The sequence below is a fragment of the Artemia sp. Qi Xiang Cuo genome, chromosome 9 (genome assembly GCF_049724085.1).
Source record: "Artemia sp. Qi Xiang Cuo chromosome 9, ASM4972408v1, whole genome shotgun sequence".
NCBI classification, from domain to species: Eukaryota; Metazoa; Arthropoda; class Branchiopoda; order Anostraca; family Artemiidae; genus Artemia; species Artemia sp. Qi Xiang Cuo.
The window spans coordinates 3345172-3363729 of record NC_142802.1 but is presented as its reverse complement, the minus strand read 5'-3'; the positions used below and the strand labels follow the sequence as shown (position 1 = coordinate 3363729).

Genomic DNA, 18558 nt, shown 5'->3' with positions numbered 1-18558 from the left:
GAACTGCGCTCTGACACTTCATTTGCATCGCTTTTGGAGAAGGCAAAAGAGTTTGCTTAAGGTCTTGAAATTGAAGTACCCGACTTGAATGGACCTGCGACCGGACCCTCCTCTGCGGGTCAGTATGGACGACCTAGAAGAACCCAAAAAAATATTAAACACCTGAAAGAATTCATGACAACTTCGACGTTAGGAAAAAAACTTTGTTGAATCCGAGAATAGAGCTCCAACTCTAGCAGAAGAACTGAAAAGAGAATACCTGGATAATGTAGATCGTCTGATTGCGGAATTCGAAAGACGGTTTACAGATAACCTTCCAGTGCTCAGTACACTCGAAGCTCTGGACCCCAGCTCTACCAAGTTTATGGATGCAGGGCTCCTCAAGCAATTCTCTGAACTTGATTCTTCTGGAGGCCCAAGCTGGTATTGCCAAGTGGTTTTTGCTTGAGGAGGAGGCAAAGCCGAAGAACTTTATGGACGTCATCGATAATATCGAGACACTTCCAGTGGCCTATTCAGAAATTATCAAAGTTCTTTATATTGCTGCCACACTTCCTGTCACGACAGCCAGCAATGATCGCTTGTTTTCTGGGCTGGAAATAGTGAAGAACTATCTGCGCTTGACCACAGGAGAAGATCATCTTAGTCACCTGCTTTTGATCTTAGCAGAGAAGGATTTAGTTAAAAACTTGGATTTCGACCAGCTTGTTGACGACTTTGCGAAGATGAAACCACGACGGTTCCCCTTGTTGCCTTTAGTGTTCACTGATCTGTTTCAAAATTTTGTTGCATTTTTTGATTTTGTTAATATGCTTGATCGAGCAAAGTTTTGCATCGTCATAACCGGAGCATGACTTCGACTTGGAATGAAGAAATTATTGCAAGCAGCGAGCTGAAGAATTTGGCTAAGAAATATAGTAAAGTCAAATCGTTAGTTCCTACAGAGTCTTGCCTTCTGTCACTTTCCAGGTTTTGAAAAGTGAAATATTCTCATACGGTTGTTTTTTTAACATCGCAGATACCGTTTCCGCTTTCTTCAGATATCTGGCCTTTTCCGAACCTATGCCATAAGAGCGAAAGAAGGAAAGGCAAAGCAATTGAGACAATTTCCTTAATTTTTACGTTAACTCCCACGGAAGGCAGTATGTTTTTCGGATAAAGCTAGAGGCAATTTTTTTTTATATACAAGCCTGCTTTGGGGCCCATGTCGATTACGTGCCCACCCTAAGGTTTGGCTGAAATGGCCAGTGTTTCCACTTCTCCCGATTTTTCGGGAGATCTACCGAATTTCTAATCAATCTCCCGACAAAAAAGAAGATACCGAATCTCCCGAAAATCTTTAGAAAACTTAATCCCCGGAACATTTTACTTTGTGGTCATTCTTTTTTTTACCTGGCCGTTGCCTGTGGGCTTTTAGGGATTTTCCTAACGTCCCAGGCAATTGAGGCACCGCGATTTGAATTTATTGGCATATGTATGAACATTGCCATTATCCATTCCACAGTGGTTGCATTGATTATCTGTTTTTGATCATTTAAACACCTTCAAGGTTTGTAATTAACTAATTATTTTCAATTCATAAGCTAACCATAAGTGTTGGCTCTCACCAAGAAGACGGAAACTAGCACTATGTGCGTTCAGCTGATTTATTAGATTCAAAAGGATCCAGAGTTGCTACAAATTTAAAGAAATATGACAACAATTAGACTTTGTCTCCAGTTGTTTTGTAAAACTGAAGGAGTTTGCTTCAAATGATCCAATACAAGAAACAGAGGCGAAAACTGCAGCATTTTGACAACAACTTACGATTTTGCTGGTTGACACGTTAGTCTCATTTCTCAAGAATATGCCGCATAAGAATCTTACTGATAAAGTAAAGTTGGGTAAGCAGAAAGTGAAGAATATAGTCTGCCAGGGCCTGTCAGTGTATTATAAAACATAAAATTGCGAAGAAAGGATGAAAACGAGTGCAATTAGTGGTCGAGAAGTGCCATTGACAAAGAATGGCGGTAACTTTCTAATAGTGCCAATGATGATGAAACAGTGACTCTGACAACCGTGGATTACTGGAAATCGGCTTTGAGTGCGAGGGACCACAGTGGAAACCAAACATAGCAAAGTTTGTACAATACTTATTTTCCTTGCCATTTTCGAACGTAGCTTCAGGAAGACTGTTCAGCTTACTCAAGAAGTAAAGACAGACAGAAGGAATCATTTGGCAACAGTAACTTTGACTTCCACAATTCAGACGAAACTTGAAATGAAACAAGACGGAGTTACAGCAGACACACTGACGGTAGACCAGCTCCTCAAAAAGAGGCTAAAAGGAGGAGTAGCGTGTGCCAGCACAGATGAGTTAGTGCATGATCAGAGAAGGCAGCTCACTTAAAAAGCTATGCGATGGACACATATTATGAATGTAATGAGGTATATGTATCTGAAAGTTTTGCAATTTTTACACTTTTTTTTTCAGTTATATCAATACTAATGAGCTGTGACTTTGCGTTTTCTCTTTATCATTTGTGAATACCTCTGGGGATGGTGGTAAAAAAAAAAAATATCCACTTAACTCAGACACAATGGTCAAAGGACAGGTGTCCGTAATTCGCCCAAATTTTCTGTCCCCGTCCTGAACTTAGTGGCCTGTCGTCTGGAATCTGAAAGGGCGACAAAAAATAGGGTTCGATGAAGAAAAATGTCTTAATTAAACAGCTTTAGAGTCTGAATGAGATGTAACTGCGCTTAGTTTCAAAATTAAATACATTTCAAGTTTTTAGCTGCTTCCTTTTGTCATGTTTGACAATGTTGATCGACGAATTTTCTTCCCGGAATTGCAGCTGGCTCCAGTAAATCTGCACTCCAAACATTTAGAATTAGGTACTTTAAACTGAAATCGCTCGAACACCTCCAAAAACTCAATACAAAAAAATAAAAAATGAAAATTCTACAAATCCTGAGATCCATCTCCTGATTTTCTCCCGACTCCTGAGAGCCATATCCAGATTTTCTCCCGAAAATTGTCAAGATTTTACAGATTTTTTCAAAAGATAAGTGGAAACACTAGAAATGGCGCCTCTGAGTAGCTGTAGAAGTAGTATTAGCAGTGGGTAGGCCTACAGAGTGCCTTATTGTTAGTTCAACATACATGAAAGTTCTAATATAATGCCCAAAGTGGTTGACAAGGAATTGCTAATACTCCCCTTTGCAAAAGCATTTTAATGTGAGAAAATTGATCATTGCAAAAATTGTTTGGGATTTTTCTGCAACCTGATTATACACACGCACACACAAAATCCTGGGAAATCAAATATAGGAATTCCTAGGATGCCCCTGACAAAATCAGACAATACAAAAGAGGTTAAATGGATTTATCTGAAGCCTGAAGAAAAAAGCAGTATTTAGTTTTATGAATTGATGCTTAGGTATGCTAGTTGGGAGCTGTGTGTTCTGGGCACTGGGTGCTAAAGTATTAATGGATTTGGGTTTTTTGGGCACTGGGCTTTAAGGTATCATTGGTCCTTAAAGGGGCCCCAAATGTATTTCATTTTTGTAACTACACAAAGAAGTTATCAACAGTAGGCCTAGTTAAGTTTTTGAAAAGTTGTTAAAAACATATCACTAGTTTGTAAATAAGTTGTTCAAGAGTAATATATTCCAAAAACACTTATTTATAACAATTCAAACCTCATTTATTGGGCAACACAAATATAAACCCTTTTCCTAATGTTTCAAGTTTTCAAATGCTGTCAACAAAACTACTACTACTACTAACAACTCACCACAGCACCAAGCTGCCTGAGGCCAACACAGCTATGCCACTCCTCCTCCACCCCCATCTATTCAAAGCCTCATTTTTTACACCTGCCCACAAAGTTCCCATTTCCTTTAAATCTTTCTTTATGATGTCCTCCCACCCCAAACCAGGATGACCTGCTTTCCGTTTAGCCCTAGACAGTTGGCTGAAAAGAACAATCTTTGGCAATCTGTCATCCTTCATCTGTACAATGTGCCCTAGCCACCTCAACCTTTCTTTCATTATAGCCCTAGAGAGTGGTATTGAACCACATTTTTCATATAGCCTAGTGTTTGAAATACCGTCAGCCAGCCGGGAACCCTGAAAAATCCTTAAGCAATTTCTCTGGAAAACATCTAGGAAATCTTTGTCTGCTTTTTGGAGTGTCCATGCTTCAGAGCCATATTTGACCACTGTCATCACTGTAGCTTCTAATGTTCCAGTCTTGGTTTGCAGACTTATCTTCCTATTCTTCCAAACTTTTTTTCACTGTAAAAAAACACCCTGAGCCTTGGCTATTCTACTTTTAACTTCTTCACTGCTCCCATGATCTTTACTAATAATACTACCAAGGTAAGTGAAGCTGCCCACCTGATCAATCCTTTCATTACCCAATGTCACCTTTTCATCTTCACTTATTCCTAGCCTTAGTGACTTAGTCTTCCTAACATTAATTTTCAAACCAATTCTAGCACCCTGAACTTGCAAAACCTCTAAAACTTCATTCATTTTGCCCACACTTTCATCTAGGATGCTTAAATTATCAGCATAATCCAAGTCCAGAAAAGTTTTACTTCCCCATTTGATTTTGTGGTCTCCCATTGCCTTTCCTGTGCTCCTTAAGACAAAGTCCATCAAAATAATCCATACAAAGGGGGATAGAACGCAACCCTGCTTAACTGCTGAATTAATATGAAATCAGTTACTAACCTCATTTACTACCTTAACTGCAGCAGTGTTATTCTTGTACATAGCACTAATCACTTTAATGTATTTGTCTGGTATACCATACAAGGGTAAAACCTTTGCTAAATTTTTCTATCAATAGAATCAAATGCTTGCTCATAATCAATAAAACTGACGACCAAAGGTGTTTGACAACTCAGGCACTTCTCAATTATTAACTTAAGAGTGAACATTTGGTTGACACATCCTCTACCTTTTCTAAAACTGTACTGATCTTTTCTTAAAACTTTGTCTACAGCATCTCTCAGTCTAAAAATTATCATATTACTAAGTAATTTAATACCTACAGAGACCAGACTAATGCCTCAATAATTACCACACTCACTTTTATCACTTATGAAGTGGCTTAATTAAGGTTTCCCTTAAATTGTTAGGTACTTCCCTTTTTTCAAAAATCATATTCATAATCTTCAGTAGCGTGTTTCTAACCTCAGAACCACCATATTCAAGAAACTCATTTACCACCCTATCAGCACCTGGAGCCTTATTATTTTTTAATCCTTTTAGTATGGTACTGTTGCTAATTCCTCCTCACAAAACAAATCTTCCTTCACATTCAAAGTATCACAAACTTTTTCATTTTCCTCTATATCTTTTCCTGCAACTCTATCTTGGTTAAGTAAATTCTCAAAATGTTTGACCCATCTTTCTTTAGTTTTTTCCTTATTGCTAATTGCAGCCCCATTCCTATCTTTAACCGGGCCAAGTCTGGATTGACTACTTCCTCTCAATTTGTTAACATGCCAGTACAATATTTTACTATTATGTCATCTAGCTGCATCTTCCAGATCCTCAGCAATTTTATCCATGGCCTCCACTTCACACCCCTTTAGTTCATATACAAGTCTTTTCTCCTTTCTATTAAACATAAAGCTTTTCACTAATATTCTTAGCTGCAGTTCTAGCTTTCTTCCCTAATATACCTTCAGCAACTTCATTAAATATTTTTATAAAATGCTATCAATTATCTTCCATATTATCAAATTTTAAACTCTCAAATTTAGTATTCAACTGTTCCTGGAAAGTTTCTCTCAAATTCTCGTCCTGGAGTCTACCAACATCAGAAATTTTTGAGAGGTACTTAACTTTTTAATATTTCAGATTTAAATTAACCCTTGACACTACTAGATGGTGATCTTTACTTCTAACATCAATAACAGCACTCCTATATACCCTAGTATCTTGTATTGATACTAGAATTATTATTAAAAAAAAGTTTCAAAGAAAAGTATTGCCATACAAGCATAGGAACAAAGAGAAATCCCTATGAATGACATAGCAAAACAACAAGCACTTAAAACAGATCATCACATCAAATGTAAAGAAAACCAATGGTTCTATTAATAAATAGATGAATAATAAAATCCAGAAATTAATCTGAATAATTAAGTTAAATATAAAAGAAGCAGAGTACACCACAAATAAAAAGGGATTGCTGCCTCTCTTTTACTTATACAAATTCGTTGATTACAAGTCTGCTTTTGGGTCTTTAGAGACTGAGATCCTTTAGTGATTACTGCTTTCTGTCAATAATGTGTATTGCCCAATTTCTCATTGCTAGTCCCAAGCACTAGCTTTTTCTACCCTGAAATTAACACCAGCATGCTGCAAACTCAGTAGTTGACACCAGAAAGAAGAAAAAACTGGAGCCAGTACTTTAGAAAAGCAACTGATTTAAGATCTATAGTTTTTACTAGTGCTTTCAATAAAATTCTCCAGGGATAAGACTGTAAAAGACAGCACCATTCTGTTTTCAATTTTTTATTTCTCAAAGACTGAAATCTGTTTTGAAATAGATGATCCTGAAGCAAAATGGCAAAGTTTCATTTGTGCTTCATCAAAATATATCTTAGACAACATTTCTTTTAATGCTATAACATTGACAACAAAATCAAAACAAAATGCATTTGCAATGGTTTTTCTTTTTTTAATTGAATAAATACAAAACATAATTAAGAATTTAGGATGAATATTGACATATATATTAAACTGTCAATTTGCATTCCTTTTTTATTCAGTAATCTTGGTTATTATGGAGATTTTTTTTACTATTAGAAATAGAAACACATAAAATAGAACCGAATTTCAAGAAGTGATAGAGCAAAAACAAGTGTAATCATCAAAATACCTTTTCAAAAAGTGTTCAATACATTCAGATTTGAGAAATGTAAGAAACAACACATATTTTAAATAAAAGTAAAGAGCAACAGTAAAGCCTGAGACAAACAAAACCAGAAAAGTTAGGACTCAAGTGGCTTCCCTCTCCTATTTACAGTATCTTCTGTAACTACTTTTTCACAATACTTTTAAGAACTCATAGTATTTATTGCTGCAGAGTAGTATTTTCAAGCCAGATTATTTTAAACAGAATATGTAAATAAAACCAGAATAATTACCAACTGGCTGTAAATACTAATATGTCAGAATGAATAGCTTTTGGTTTTTGTGAAATGATTTAATGAAATAAAAGTTTTCTTAAAATTAGGGTTGGGGGGGGGGGGGCAAAGTTGGCAGCCCCTGTCATATTTAGTTTTTTCTCTTCTTTTGAAGTTTTCATGTTTCTATTTACTTCTGTTTGAAACAATTTATTCTTCAATTTAGTTTTTTTTATTATTTCTGTTTGTTACTAACTAGATATTTAGCTTTTTGTATACACAAAGAAGCACCCATTAGTATACTAGAGATTCACTTTTATGCTTTTAAATTTTAACACTGATAGTGGCATTTGCATTTCTTTATTTTGTGTTTCAGTTTATAAAGATCAAAAAGCACAGCTTAAACACAAAGGTTAAAACTTAACCTTACTTAAATTCCTTAATTAACTTGCCCTCACTTACTTGGGTAAAAAAAAATGATTTTCCTTAAATGAATTGCTTCATGCTTTTATATTCTGCTTTGTTAAAGGAGCCTGCTTGGCTGCTTAGCTATTGCTATTTATGCTGAAATTAATATGAACTTTGACAGATTAGCCTTTTCTTTTGCAGAGTATTATAATAAAAAGTTGAGCTTCTTAAAAAAAAAAGATGATGAGGTTGATGGTTTTCTCATTTTTTTTTCCATATTTAAGATGATTTTGTTTCTATTAACGTTTTACATTACTATTTTCTTTTATAACAAAATAAACTGATTGACGGTTTTTTGGTTACTATTGATGAGAACCTCCCCAATGTATTTCTTCAAGTGAAGAGTATTTAAGTAATGAATTTTCCTGCTTCCTCATATTAAACTGAAGAGACTCACACAGAAATTTGGAAAATAAGAGTCTAATAAATGCACTTTTTTAGAAATCAGTTACCAGCCGTGATAAGGAAAACCCTTCAAGACTTAACATAAACACTTTTCTGGGTAAAGGAGCTCTTACTATTTAGTCAAAAGTTGATTAACTCTCAAACACATCGCTTAGGCTGTAATTTTGTGTTACGGTACCTATTGTAAGAATCTATTTGCCTTTAATTATTTTATTTTTTTCACCTGGCTACTTTGTATGGAAGAGTTGGTCTTAGAACCTTTGGAGGGCTCATTCAACTGAAGACTGAAAGTTTTAATAACCTTTTAAGGGTCAACAGCAATTGGAGGTTAATCAACCTCTTCCCCTGTGTAGCCTTTTTTACTAGGTGCCCTTCCATAAGCCATCAGGACCTCTAACTAAAATTCTGAATTATACTTCTTCAGAAAAGTCAAAAATGCAGTAAATTTATATCAGGGAATGAAATAACCCTAACAGCCGTGGAGAAAGAGCTGTAGACTATGTAAGTTTCCAATTATTTACAGATAGATTTTATAGTAGAAAAAGGAGAGCATGTTTGATATTGGATGTTTGATTGGCTTGAAAATATCCAGAATTGTTCTCTGGACCAAGAAAATCATATATTCTGTTGGAGGAGGGGGATGGTGTTAGGGTGCTTAGAAATGGGCTAAGAACTATTTGTCCCTTATGAGTTTGAAAGTTACAACTGTGGTTCCTTGAGCCAAGAGAAATCTAATGTACAAAAGAAATTACTTGGGGGCATAGCCTCCCTATCTATCTAACCCAAAACAGGGCAAAATTTATTTTCTGTTTGCTCTAAACTTATATCATTAATTCCTTGAGCTAAGGGTACGGTACTCATATGGAGAGGGCAAAATAGAAAAAATTGTGATTCCCCTGAAAATGGGGAACAAAGTGTCAATATTTTTTCTGAATAACTGTAAGCTTAAAACCATAAGTCTCTGGGCTAGGAGGATCTTAATGCACAGAAAAAATTTAGGTTGGGGCATGGACCCAATAGAATGAAGCCCCAGAAAGGTCCATTTTTTTTAGATTGACTTTAAACCTGCATCCTGAAGTTCATTAGCAAAGAGGACCCAATACACAAGAAAATTGAAAGAAAATCTGTTTGCCCGAAAAGTGTTTGAAAGTCCTTTTTTTCTGATTGGCTTGAAACTTTCAAGAATTATTGGGAGGGCTAAGGGGACCAAATTTTTTTTTGAAAGGCAGAAAGTTGTTAGGAAGGACAGAGATGGGCTGAAATTACAATCACTGATCAGTTTGAAACTTTCAGCTGTAAGTTATTGGGCGAAAGGAAGCTCAATTTGTGCAAAAAAAACAAAAAAAAACAGGACAGTCCCCCTAAAATAGGGTCTAAAAAGACCCTAACACTTTTTCTAATCAGCTCTGAACCTATATCCTCATGTCCTTTGGTTGAAAGAACCTCAACAACAAGAATGAAGAGAAAACATTCTGAATCCGCAGGAAAATATTCCAAACGGTTTTTCAATGAGTGTCTTAAACTTTGCACCAGTAAGTTTCTTGTCAAAGGGAATCCTCATTTACAAAGAAGAATTTAGGTTAGGGTCATGAACCCCCCAAAAAATTGGGAGCAGGAAATGTATTTTTTAGTGGTATGACACTTAGGCAAGGATGTATCCAGGATTTTTGTTCAGAGGAGGGGGGGGGGGCTGCAAAAATAAATTTAAAAAAAACGCATGAAAAAATTAATTCATATGCGTTCTTATTATGTTTTTATGTGTCGGAAATATCGGGAGGAGGATTTCAGACCCCCTAACCCTCCCCCTGGATACAGCCTTGAGCTTAGGCTGTATCTGAAAGTTCTTGGGTCAAAAAAGGGAAAAAAGGGTGGTTTCGTTGAAAATGGGGATCAAAAAAGGGCCAGTAAACTTTTCTTTTATCTGAATGCCTTGAAAATTGTCACTGTTAGTCTCTGGTCAAGTGAAACCTAATGTATAAGAAAAATTATAGTTTGGGGACAAGGATTTTTTCAAAATTGTGGCCCAAAATGGGCAAAACTTTTTATTCAGATTTGTTTGCAACTTTCAAAAATTGGTGCCTGGGTTGAGGAGACCGCATATTTTTTTTTGTAAGGGGAGTTCATTAAGGGCCCTAAAACGGGCTAAAAATTGTATTGTTCTGATCGGTTTTTGACTTTCAGGTGTAAGTTCCCATGCCAAGAGGATTATAACACAGATGATCTATTAGATTTCACCAGATTTGTCACTCCTAGCAAAATACATAGGGCAAAGTGTTCCTCAATTACATTGGCTATCTAACAAAACGCATTAACACTTCACCCAATAAACGTTCTCTTCCTCAGGTGCTTGACAGCAATCTGTGTGTTTGCATGGGAAACTTTGTTTTTTACGGCAATTGCGGGTGAATTGTTTTGTCGCCACTGAGATCACTTTTAATTTGTAAAATTTTACTTTCTCTGTTCTCAGGCGGGAGTTAGTGAATCAGGAAAAAATTAAATTAATTAATATGGGAAGACATTGTTGTGCTTGCTCTAGAAAAGTGGCATATGGTGAAATGGTTTTCAGTTTCCCACTAGATTCGAGGAGAAGAAAACAATGGCTTGATAATGCTGGTCTTGAAAATATAAGAAGACTTTCAGAAAGCCAGATACGAAATCGTTCTCTCTGTGAGAAGCACTTTTCGAATGAATCTTTTACCAATAAAGACCGAGTGAGGCTGCTAAGGACTGCTGTTCCAACTATATTTTCTTCCGCATTAAAGAATTGTGCACTGTGCAGAACAGGTAAGCATACATTTTATTATACATTGGGCTTTAATGCATAATATAGCTTTTAGTCTGAGTATATTTGGAGGTTTCTTACGAAAATTTACGATGAAGAAAATATTTCACATACTTGTATTACCCGAAGCAAAAAAAACCCTTCTTGATCTCGCCAAAAAGAGGCCATTTTTTGGTCCATGTGGATTGATCAAGTTGTGCTTTTAAAGATTTCCAACGCGATTTGACCAGGGTTTTGACTACAAATTATATTTTTTTCCAAGCATTCGAATTTTGAGTATAGCTGTTTGATCAAGACCAGGAGAGACAAGCTGAGGTAAAATATGGGGGAGTCTTTTGGAGGAAAGAAAGCAAACCTAAATAAAGGTGAAATAGCACTTTCATTATTCCCTGGAAACGATTAAATATGATATAAGTATCTTGCTTGACTACCTCGAGCCAAAGTAATAGGTGTTTTGACTTTGACAAGCCCAATTTTCCTTCATTGTACTTGGGTTTGTTCTTTTTTTTATAATTATTGTTGATAGCATCTGTAGGAAGACAGTAAACGTCTGGTAAAGTGTTAAAGGGCGTATTTCCTTTAGCGCAGAGGCGCTAGCCAGCACAAGAGTCTGAGAAAATTGTCAAATAGCTGCCATACGTTATGCTACCGCCGACTTGTAGATAGAGACTAGTAAGTTATTGATACTTTATTGTTAATAATGTGTAATTAGGCTCATAGTGAAGAAGAAACTACAAGAAAAAAATCACAACTTGGCAATGCTGAGTTAGAAATTTGCCTCATATTACTTTTGATTACTTTCTTTGGTTGTATGCAATCACTGGGTGTGAGGAAAAACAAAATAAAATCCTTTAAGTAGTTACTTCATAATGATTCCGTCCCTTCCTGGCACAACCTGGTCTACTCTATGTTAATTTCTTGCACCATTTACTGGTTTGAAAATTGGCTTCACTTTTTTACCAGCACTTTTCATATCTAACCTCTGTAGGGGTCACAGAATGATTTCTTTTCCCCTCCCCTAGGATTGCCCCTGGATGATTGATTACATTGATAAGTTATTTTTTCTTTAACAGCACTTCTTCTATTTAACCTCGTTAGTGATCACCGAATGATTTCTTTCCCGCCTCGCTTAGGTTTTCATGAAATCAAGCCCTGGGTTGAATGATAGCATGCATAAGCTATTTTTTTTTAATGACACTTCTTCTATCCAACCTCTTTAGTGGTCACAGAATGGTTTCTTTTCCCCCTCCATTATGTCATCATGAAGTCAAGCCCTCGGTTGAGTAATAGCATGGATAAGCTGTTATGGATGATTGAAAACATCGGCATGTATCGTTGTAAGTAGCGAAATATATCAAAAGAGCAATTGGGACCTGACAACTTTGTTTCAGGGCGCAGGGAAAGGAAGTATGGTTTAAGGCACATGGGTGAAATAGGCCTATCCAATGCGCAGCGAAAGGAAGTATGGTTTAAGGCACATGAGTGAAATAGGCCTATCCAATGCGCAGCAAAAGGAAGTATGGTTTAAAGTACATGACTGAAATAGGCCTATCCAATGCGCAGATTTCGATCCTGATGCCTTTTTGCTCATGGTTCTAAAGCAAGATTGATGAATCCGATATCTTTCAATACGTGCTAAATATCACTCAATGGCTTTTACAGGGGGACAAGCTAGGCCATTGAATGTTACAGAAAATATTTGCCATTAAAGTTGAACTTGGAATTTATTCTAAATATAAATTTTCCTGCAGGCCCAAAGAAGCAGACGAGGTTCCCTTCGGTAGAAGATCATAATCCTTTGGAAAACCCTGTTTCTACGATATTAGGAGTCCCAGTCAGTAATGAGGAAGTAGGAAGAAATATTAGTAAGTATTCCGTGGTTCATAGCTGTGATTTCGTTAATCCTGTGTAATTAAAAAATATTAGCATATAGAAACATTATTAGAAATATTGGAATGTAGCAAAAGAGGAATCCAGGTTTGCCTATCTTATATCAGAGCATAGCAAAGTAACATCTCATATATTTATTTATTTATTGCCCGTCAAAAAAAGGTACAAAAGACGGAGTATCACTAAAAAAGAAAAAACACACACAAAAAACAAATTACAACACATTACACATAATTGAACAAATTACAAAGACGAGAAACAAAAACTCAATTATACACTGTACTGCAGGTACGTAAGAAATTTTACTTTTCAAACTCCCAAGTGCTGAAGAAAAATAAGCAATATGATTTATAATTTCAACTCAACTATGCTAAGCTACAAAAACACACTCGATATCTACTATTGAAAATCTACAGTCTCTATCAGCGAGTATATATATGATAAAAGATGGTAATATGACTAAATTCGACAAGAGATATTCAAATAAAATTAAATGGACAACAAGTTAGTGCGTTACCAAACGATACCAAGGGTGGGAAGAGACTTTCTCATTGTACCGTTTAATTTGTTCAATTATAGCTGCCGTTGGGTCCGCAATTTTAAAATTTTTAACAAGGTGCGAATTATTGTCCACGGCGAGAGCCGCAACAAGAACTTCGCATACTTAAAAAACGTGGATCTGAGCTTTCTCTTCTCTGGCTCGGAAAAAATTCTCCAAAACGGGCTTATATACAGGAAATGGGGAAGGAATACTACGTTGTAAAGGTGAGCCAGAATTAAACGGTTGAAACGGATTTTAGATGAGATTATTCTACTGTAGGCAACAGCCAGACGATTAAGGAGATGATTAATAAGAAGCGAGCGGGTAGTTTTTAAATCCCTTCCAATTGGGAAACCAAGGTAAGTAATTTTCAAGACAGGGGCTACAGACAGTTCTCCCAGCCTCAGAGACGAGACCTCTTCTTGGTGCCAGTTGAACAGCAGAATATCCGACTTCTGTGGGTTAAATTCAAGACCAATGCGACTGTAATTTGATTGTAGTGTGGAGAAGGTGGTCTCTGTACCTGCGACTGTGCGGCTGGGGTTCAGAATGTCATCGGCGTAAGCTATCATTGTAACGTCTATGCCACGAGCTATCCATGTTGTCTTGATAGTCGCCTGTGATTCAATAATACAATTATTATAGGCACAAGGAAACGTGACTGATCCTTACCGAGCCCCCTTTTTTTACTGGAACCACAGGAATCCCTCTGTAGGACAACATCATTTCAGGAGCATATTAAGTGAGGGCTCAACCATGGACAGGACGTAGGAATTCAGCCTACAGGTGGTCGTACATATCTTTAATGGGTAGTAGGATGTCCTTCTGTACACCTCTCTTTCCCATATCCAGAATGAGTTGGTCAGACGTCATGTAGACCTATAACAATGGACTCTTTTGATTCATCAGCGTCAATCAAGACTGAAGCGAAAGCAGAAATGGCGTGGGCTCTGGAACCCAAACTGGGAAGGGGGAGTCCAGCATTTTTCCTGGATTTCATCAATGACCGAAAGTTTGAAGATTCTGCAAAGAGTTGGTGCTAGTGTGATCGGTCTGAGCGGAGCACCTATTATAGTACGGTGTCCTTTTTATGGTAGTGGCATACCTGATGCAGTGCCAAATTTTACTGGTAAGAGCTCATCGGGGAAGATTATGTAAATGAGAAGAGTCAGATGTCCAATCCAATTCGGGCTACACTGGATTAGGCAGAGGGCAGATACACGGTCAATACCAGCCGCCTTCTTTTTTTTTAAACGTCAGACCGTGGACGCAACCTGTGCTTGGGTAACTATGAAATCTGTATCTGGAATTGATTAGAGGAGGGATGAAAGCTTTTCTTGAACAGAAATGTTAAGATCCTGTTTTGGGGCTGAAAACTCATCAATGTAATTGTTTATCCATGTTAAAGATGGGATATCTGACTCGGGACCCGCTGACTCCTTCTTATCAAACATTTTCCATAACAGATTAGGATTTTTAATTACTTTTTCAGAAAGCTCAGATTTCAATTGTACACGGTGACGAGCAATTTCCTTCCCAAACCTACGCTTAGATGCAACTCTAATCTCTTTAATTACTCCTCAGTTTGGTCTACCAAACTCTTTCCATATCCCGTGCCAGAAGGTAGCTCAGTCGCATGCTAGTTATAAGGAAGGGTTAGAAGATCATCCTTTTTTTTGAGTTTTTTGTCTGACAAGAGACTCGGGAATTTCTTGAGATTCGACAAACAGAAGAGCATGGGTCAGTTCGGTGTAATAAATATTAAGACGTAGACGATCATCTCTTTCATCACGATGAGAGAATTTCATAAGTAGGTCAAACGGTATTTTTGACAGAACAAGATCAAAAGAATCTTGAAACTTTTCTTTATCACTTTTACCCTAAACCGGAACCTCATGCCACCTCTGAGTGAATATCGAAGAATTATTCACAGCGGAAAACGAGGTAGGCCTACTGATAATGCACTGAACTGGGAAATGATCCGAAGTGAAATTATTCGCAAGGACAAAATCCTCCTGTTCTGAAAAAGATCATGAACCGAAAATGTGGTCTTGATTGGAGATTGGGCCAGATTTGCAGATACACGAAACGTCTAGACGTTTCCGGTAAATAGTAAGGTAGTTCTTAAGTATTTCTAAGCGTACACAGAAACGACTCTCTTGGGCATTAATATCGAGAAGAAGGGGAAATAGTATAAAGATTGAACAACAAAGGAATACTTACGGGGTTGGAAAGGGACTTTGGAGAATTACCAACTTTTGATTAGGAAAAAATAATAGAGGAAAGTCTGTTGGTAAGAATTTGATATACTCTGGCACAAAACCGGATCGGGAAATAAGGTTTGCGGGTGGGAGACCTAAAAGTAAAGTACAGGACAATTATCGCGTCTATAATTAGCCTACTCTATGCCCTGAAAGTGAACCTGATACATTTTTCTTTGGAAGCTGATCAAATGCCGCTTTCAAGTGAAAGCTAAAAAACAAAACTCCTGCAGGAAGCCATATGGGTTATTTGAGCCTGTCCAACTCAAATATTTTGATTCTGATATCTCTTTGGTTTGGATCTCAAAGCAAGAGACGGTATCTAGCCCGAACCGCTAAATTACATTTAATTCTACCAGGTTTGACTTATTCCAATTCAGGATGAATATACCCATTGGAGTTTCAAAGACTGTTTAAATCTTATAGGAAATATTTGCCACTAAGTTTGAATTTAGAAATTTTTTCTGCAGGCCCAGTAAAGCAGACAAGCTTGCCTTCGGTAGAAGATCTGAATCCTTTTGAATCTTGATGTTAGAAGTTTCAACGAGTTATTGAGTACCTTTAATGATCTGTCTACTGTTGCTACTGAGGAAAGTTCGAGCAGCGTTATCACAAAACACCAACAAAGCCATCGAAAAAGAGGTATTTTGCTGAAAGAAATAAAGTTCTCACCCCTATGCATCGAGCACTGATACTAGATAATGAGAGGCTGGTGATCTAAATCGAGCACATAGAAAAGAAAGAGAAGTCATTGACAGACAAAATCCGGAAACGACAGATAAATAAAAATGAGCTTCTTGAAAGAATTGGAAACTATTAGGCTCAGTTGGTCTTGCATTAGTTAGTAACAGGGTTTTTGCCTCTTTGACCCACCTCATCTGATTAAAAATGACGTAAATTATTGAATAAAGAAGCCTTGTTTTCCTGCTAAATACGAATGAGTCAGTTACTTTTGATTCTATCCGTCTCATCTACGAAAAGACCAAGCTTGCTATTGCTAGATTAGTGCCCAAGCTATCTGATACGAATTTTGAACTCACTAGCTTCATGTCTATGAGCGTGCAACTTAAGTCTTCAAGTGATTCTAGTTGTCTAATTAAATAAAAAAAAACAAGTTTTTTAAACTGAAAGTAAGGAGTGACATTAAAACTTAAAACGAACAGAAATTATTCCGTATATGAAAGGGGCTGTCCCCTCCTCGACGCCTCGCTCGTTACGCGAAAGTTTTTATTGTTTTAAAAAATAAAGTTGTGAGACAGAGTCAAACTTTAGCGCAAAGAGCGAGGTGTTGAGGAGGGGACAGCCCCTTTCATATACGGAATAATTTCTGTTCGTTTTAAGTTTTAATGTCGCTCCTTACTTTCAGTTTAAAAAACTTGTTTTTTTTATTTAATTTCTGATCGTTTTTTAGTTAATGCACCTTTTATTTTGGCTCACCGTCATTGAAGAAGTAAACAAAATTTGCATAAGAATTTTACTTTTCTTTTGCTAAATGACAGTCTCTAAATTTGGTTCTGACTTAATTTACAAATTAACTTATGTAACGAACTTCTATATTCTTATATTTTTCTTCTGGCAAAAAATACGTTGCAGATATAGTTGCAGAGTTTTGCAAATATTAGCTTGAAACCTATGTAATTGGGTTTTCTGATACACTGAATCTGACGGTGGGATTTTCATTAAAATTCTTTCACTTGTAGGGGATGTTTCCTCCCTCTTTAAAAAATCAGGTAAACTTTCTCAGGCTCTTAGCCTTTGATGAGTAATACTAAAGTTAATAAAATTTATATATTTAGAATCAACATTATAAGCCCATTCTTTTGATACATTTATTGACATCAAAATTCCGTTTTTAAAAGTTTCGATTACTATTGAGCCGTATCGCTTGTTTTTTTTTTGTTTTTTTTTATATTACGTATATGTTATTACGTATATGAGAGGGTTCTCCCCTATGTTAATATCAAGCTCTTTACGTTAAAAGTTGAAAAAATTTTAATTAAGAAACCCCTGAATCATAAAGGTTGTTTGATTAGAATAGATAGCTCTTTTGAAAGCACAAAGAAAACTGTAGCGTAAAGAGCGAGGTATTGACTTGGGGGAGGAGCCCCTCATATACGTAATAATTTCTGTTCGTTTTAAGTTCTAATGTTGCTTCTTACTTTCAGTTGAAAAAACTTGTTTTTTTTAAATTTCATTTCTGATCGTTTTTTAAATAATGCTTGGAAATCCAGCACCCCCTTCATAGAAATGTCCCTTACCCCAAAGAAACATCCTCCATGGAAAGAATCTCCCGAGTAACCCCCTCCGCCAGCCCCCCCCCACCAGCAAAAAATCCTACCTGAAAACGTCTGTATACGTCCCAATAACCAATACAATATGTAAACAATGGGCAAAGTTCATAACTTGCAGCCCTTCCCCTGGGAGCTGTGGGGGATTAACTCATCCTAAAAGGCATATTTATTAAGTTTTCGACTATACTGAACAAAATGGCTATCTCAAAATTTTAATTGGGTGACTTTGAGAAAAAAATGAGCGTGGGGAGGGGGCTTAGTTGCCCTCCATCTTTTAGAGGGCACGCATCGTGATCTTTCTTCGAGCAAAAAATGCAAGTTTCCACCTTTTTGCAGATAGGAGCGTGAAATTTCTTTAATAGGGTTCTCTGATAAGCTGAATGTGATGGTGTAATTTTCGTTAAAGTTAATTAAAAATGCATAATTCCACATTTTTGCAGATAGGAGTTTGAAGCCTCTTTAATACTGTTCGTTGATAAGATGAATCTGATGGTGTGAATTTCGTTAAAGTTAATTAAAAAAATTTGCAATTAAAACAAAATTTTATTGTTTGAAAAAAATTGAGTTGTGAGAAAGTCAAACTTTAGCGTAAAGAGCGAGGCGTTGAGGGGAGGACAGCCCCTTTCATATACGGAATAATTTCTGTTCGTTTTAAGTTTTAATGTCGTTCCTTACTTTAAGTAAAAAAAAACTTGTTTTTTTTTATTTCATTTGTGAACGTTTTTTAATTAATGCAGGTTTTGATTTTGGCTCACCCAGCATGAATAATTAAAACGAAATTTGCAT

At 36.5% G+C, this 18558-nt stretch overlaps 1 protein-coding gene across 13 annotated transcripts in view; it reads left to right on the top strand.

Moving 5' to 3' along the window:
* The first annotated feature begins 2846 nt into the window (after positions 1 to 2846).
* Positions 2847 to 18558, top strand: part of LOC148948237 (uncharacterized) — a 34167-nt gene continuing 18455 nt past the window's right edge. The window contains exons 1-3 of one of the 13 annotated variants that reach the window (XM_089094235.1): positions 2847 to 2877; positions 10475 to 10791; positions 12541 to 12654. In XM_089094235.1, coding sequence (XP_088950361.1) covers positions 10515 to 10791; positions 12541 to 12654 — 391 coding nt within the window. In that variant the 5' untranslated portion in view covers positions 2847 to 2877; positions 10475 to 10514. The other 12 variants (XM_089094229.1, XM_089094230.1, XM_089094228.1 and 9 more) reach the window with 12 other exon arrangements.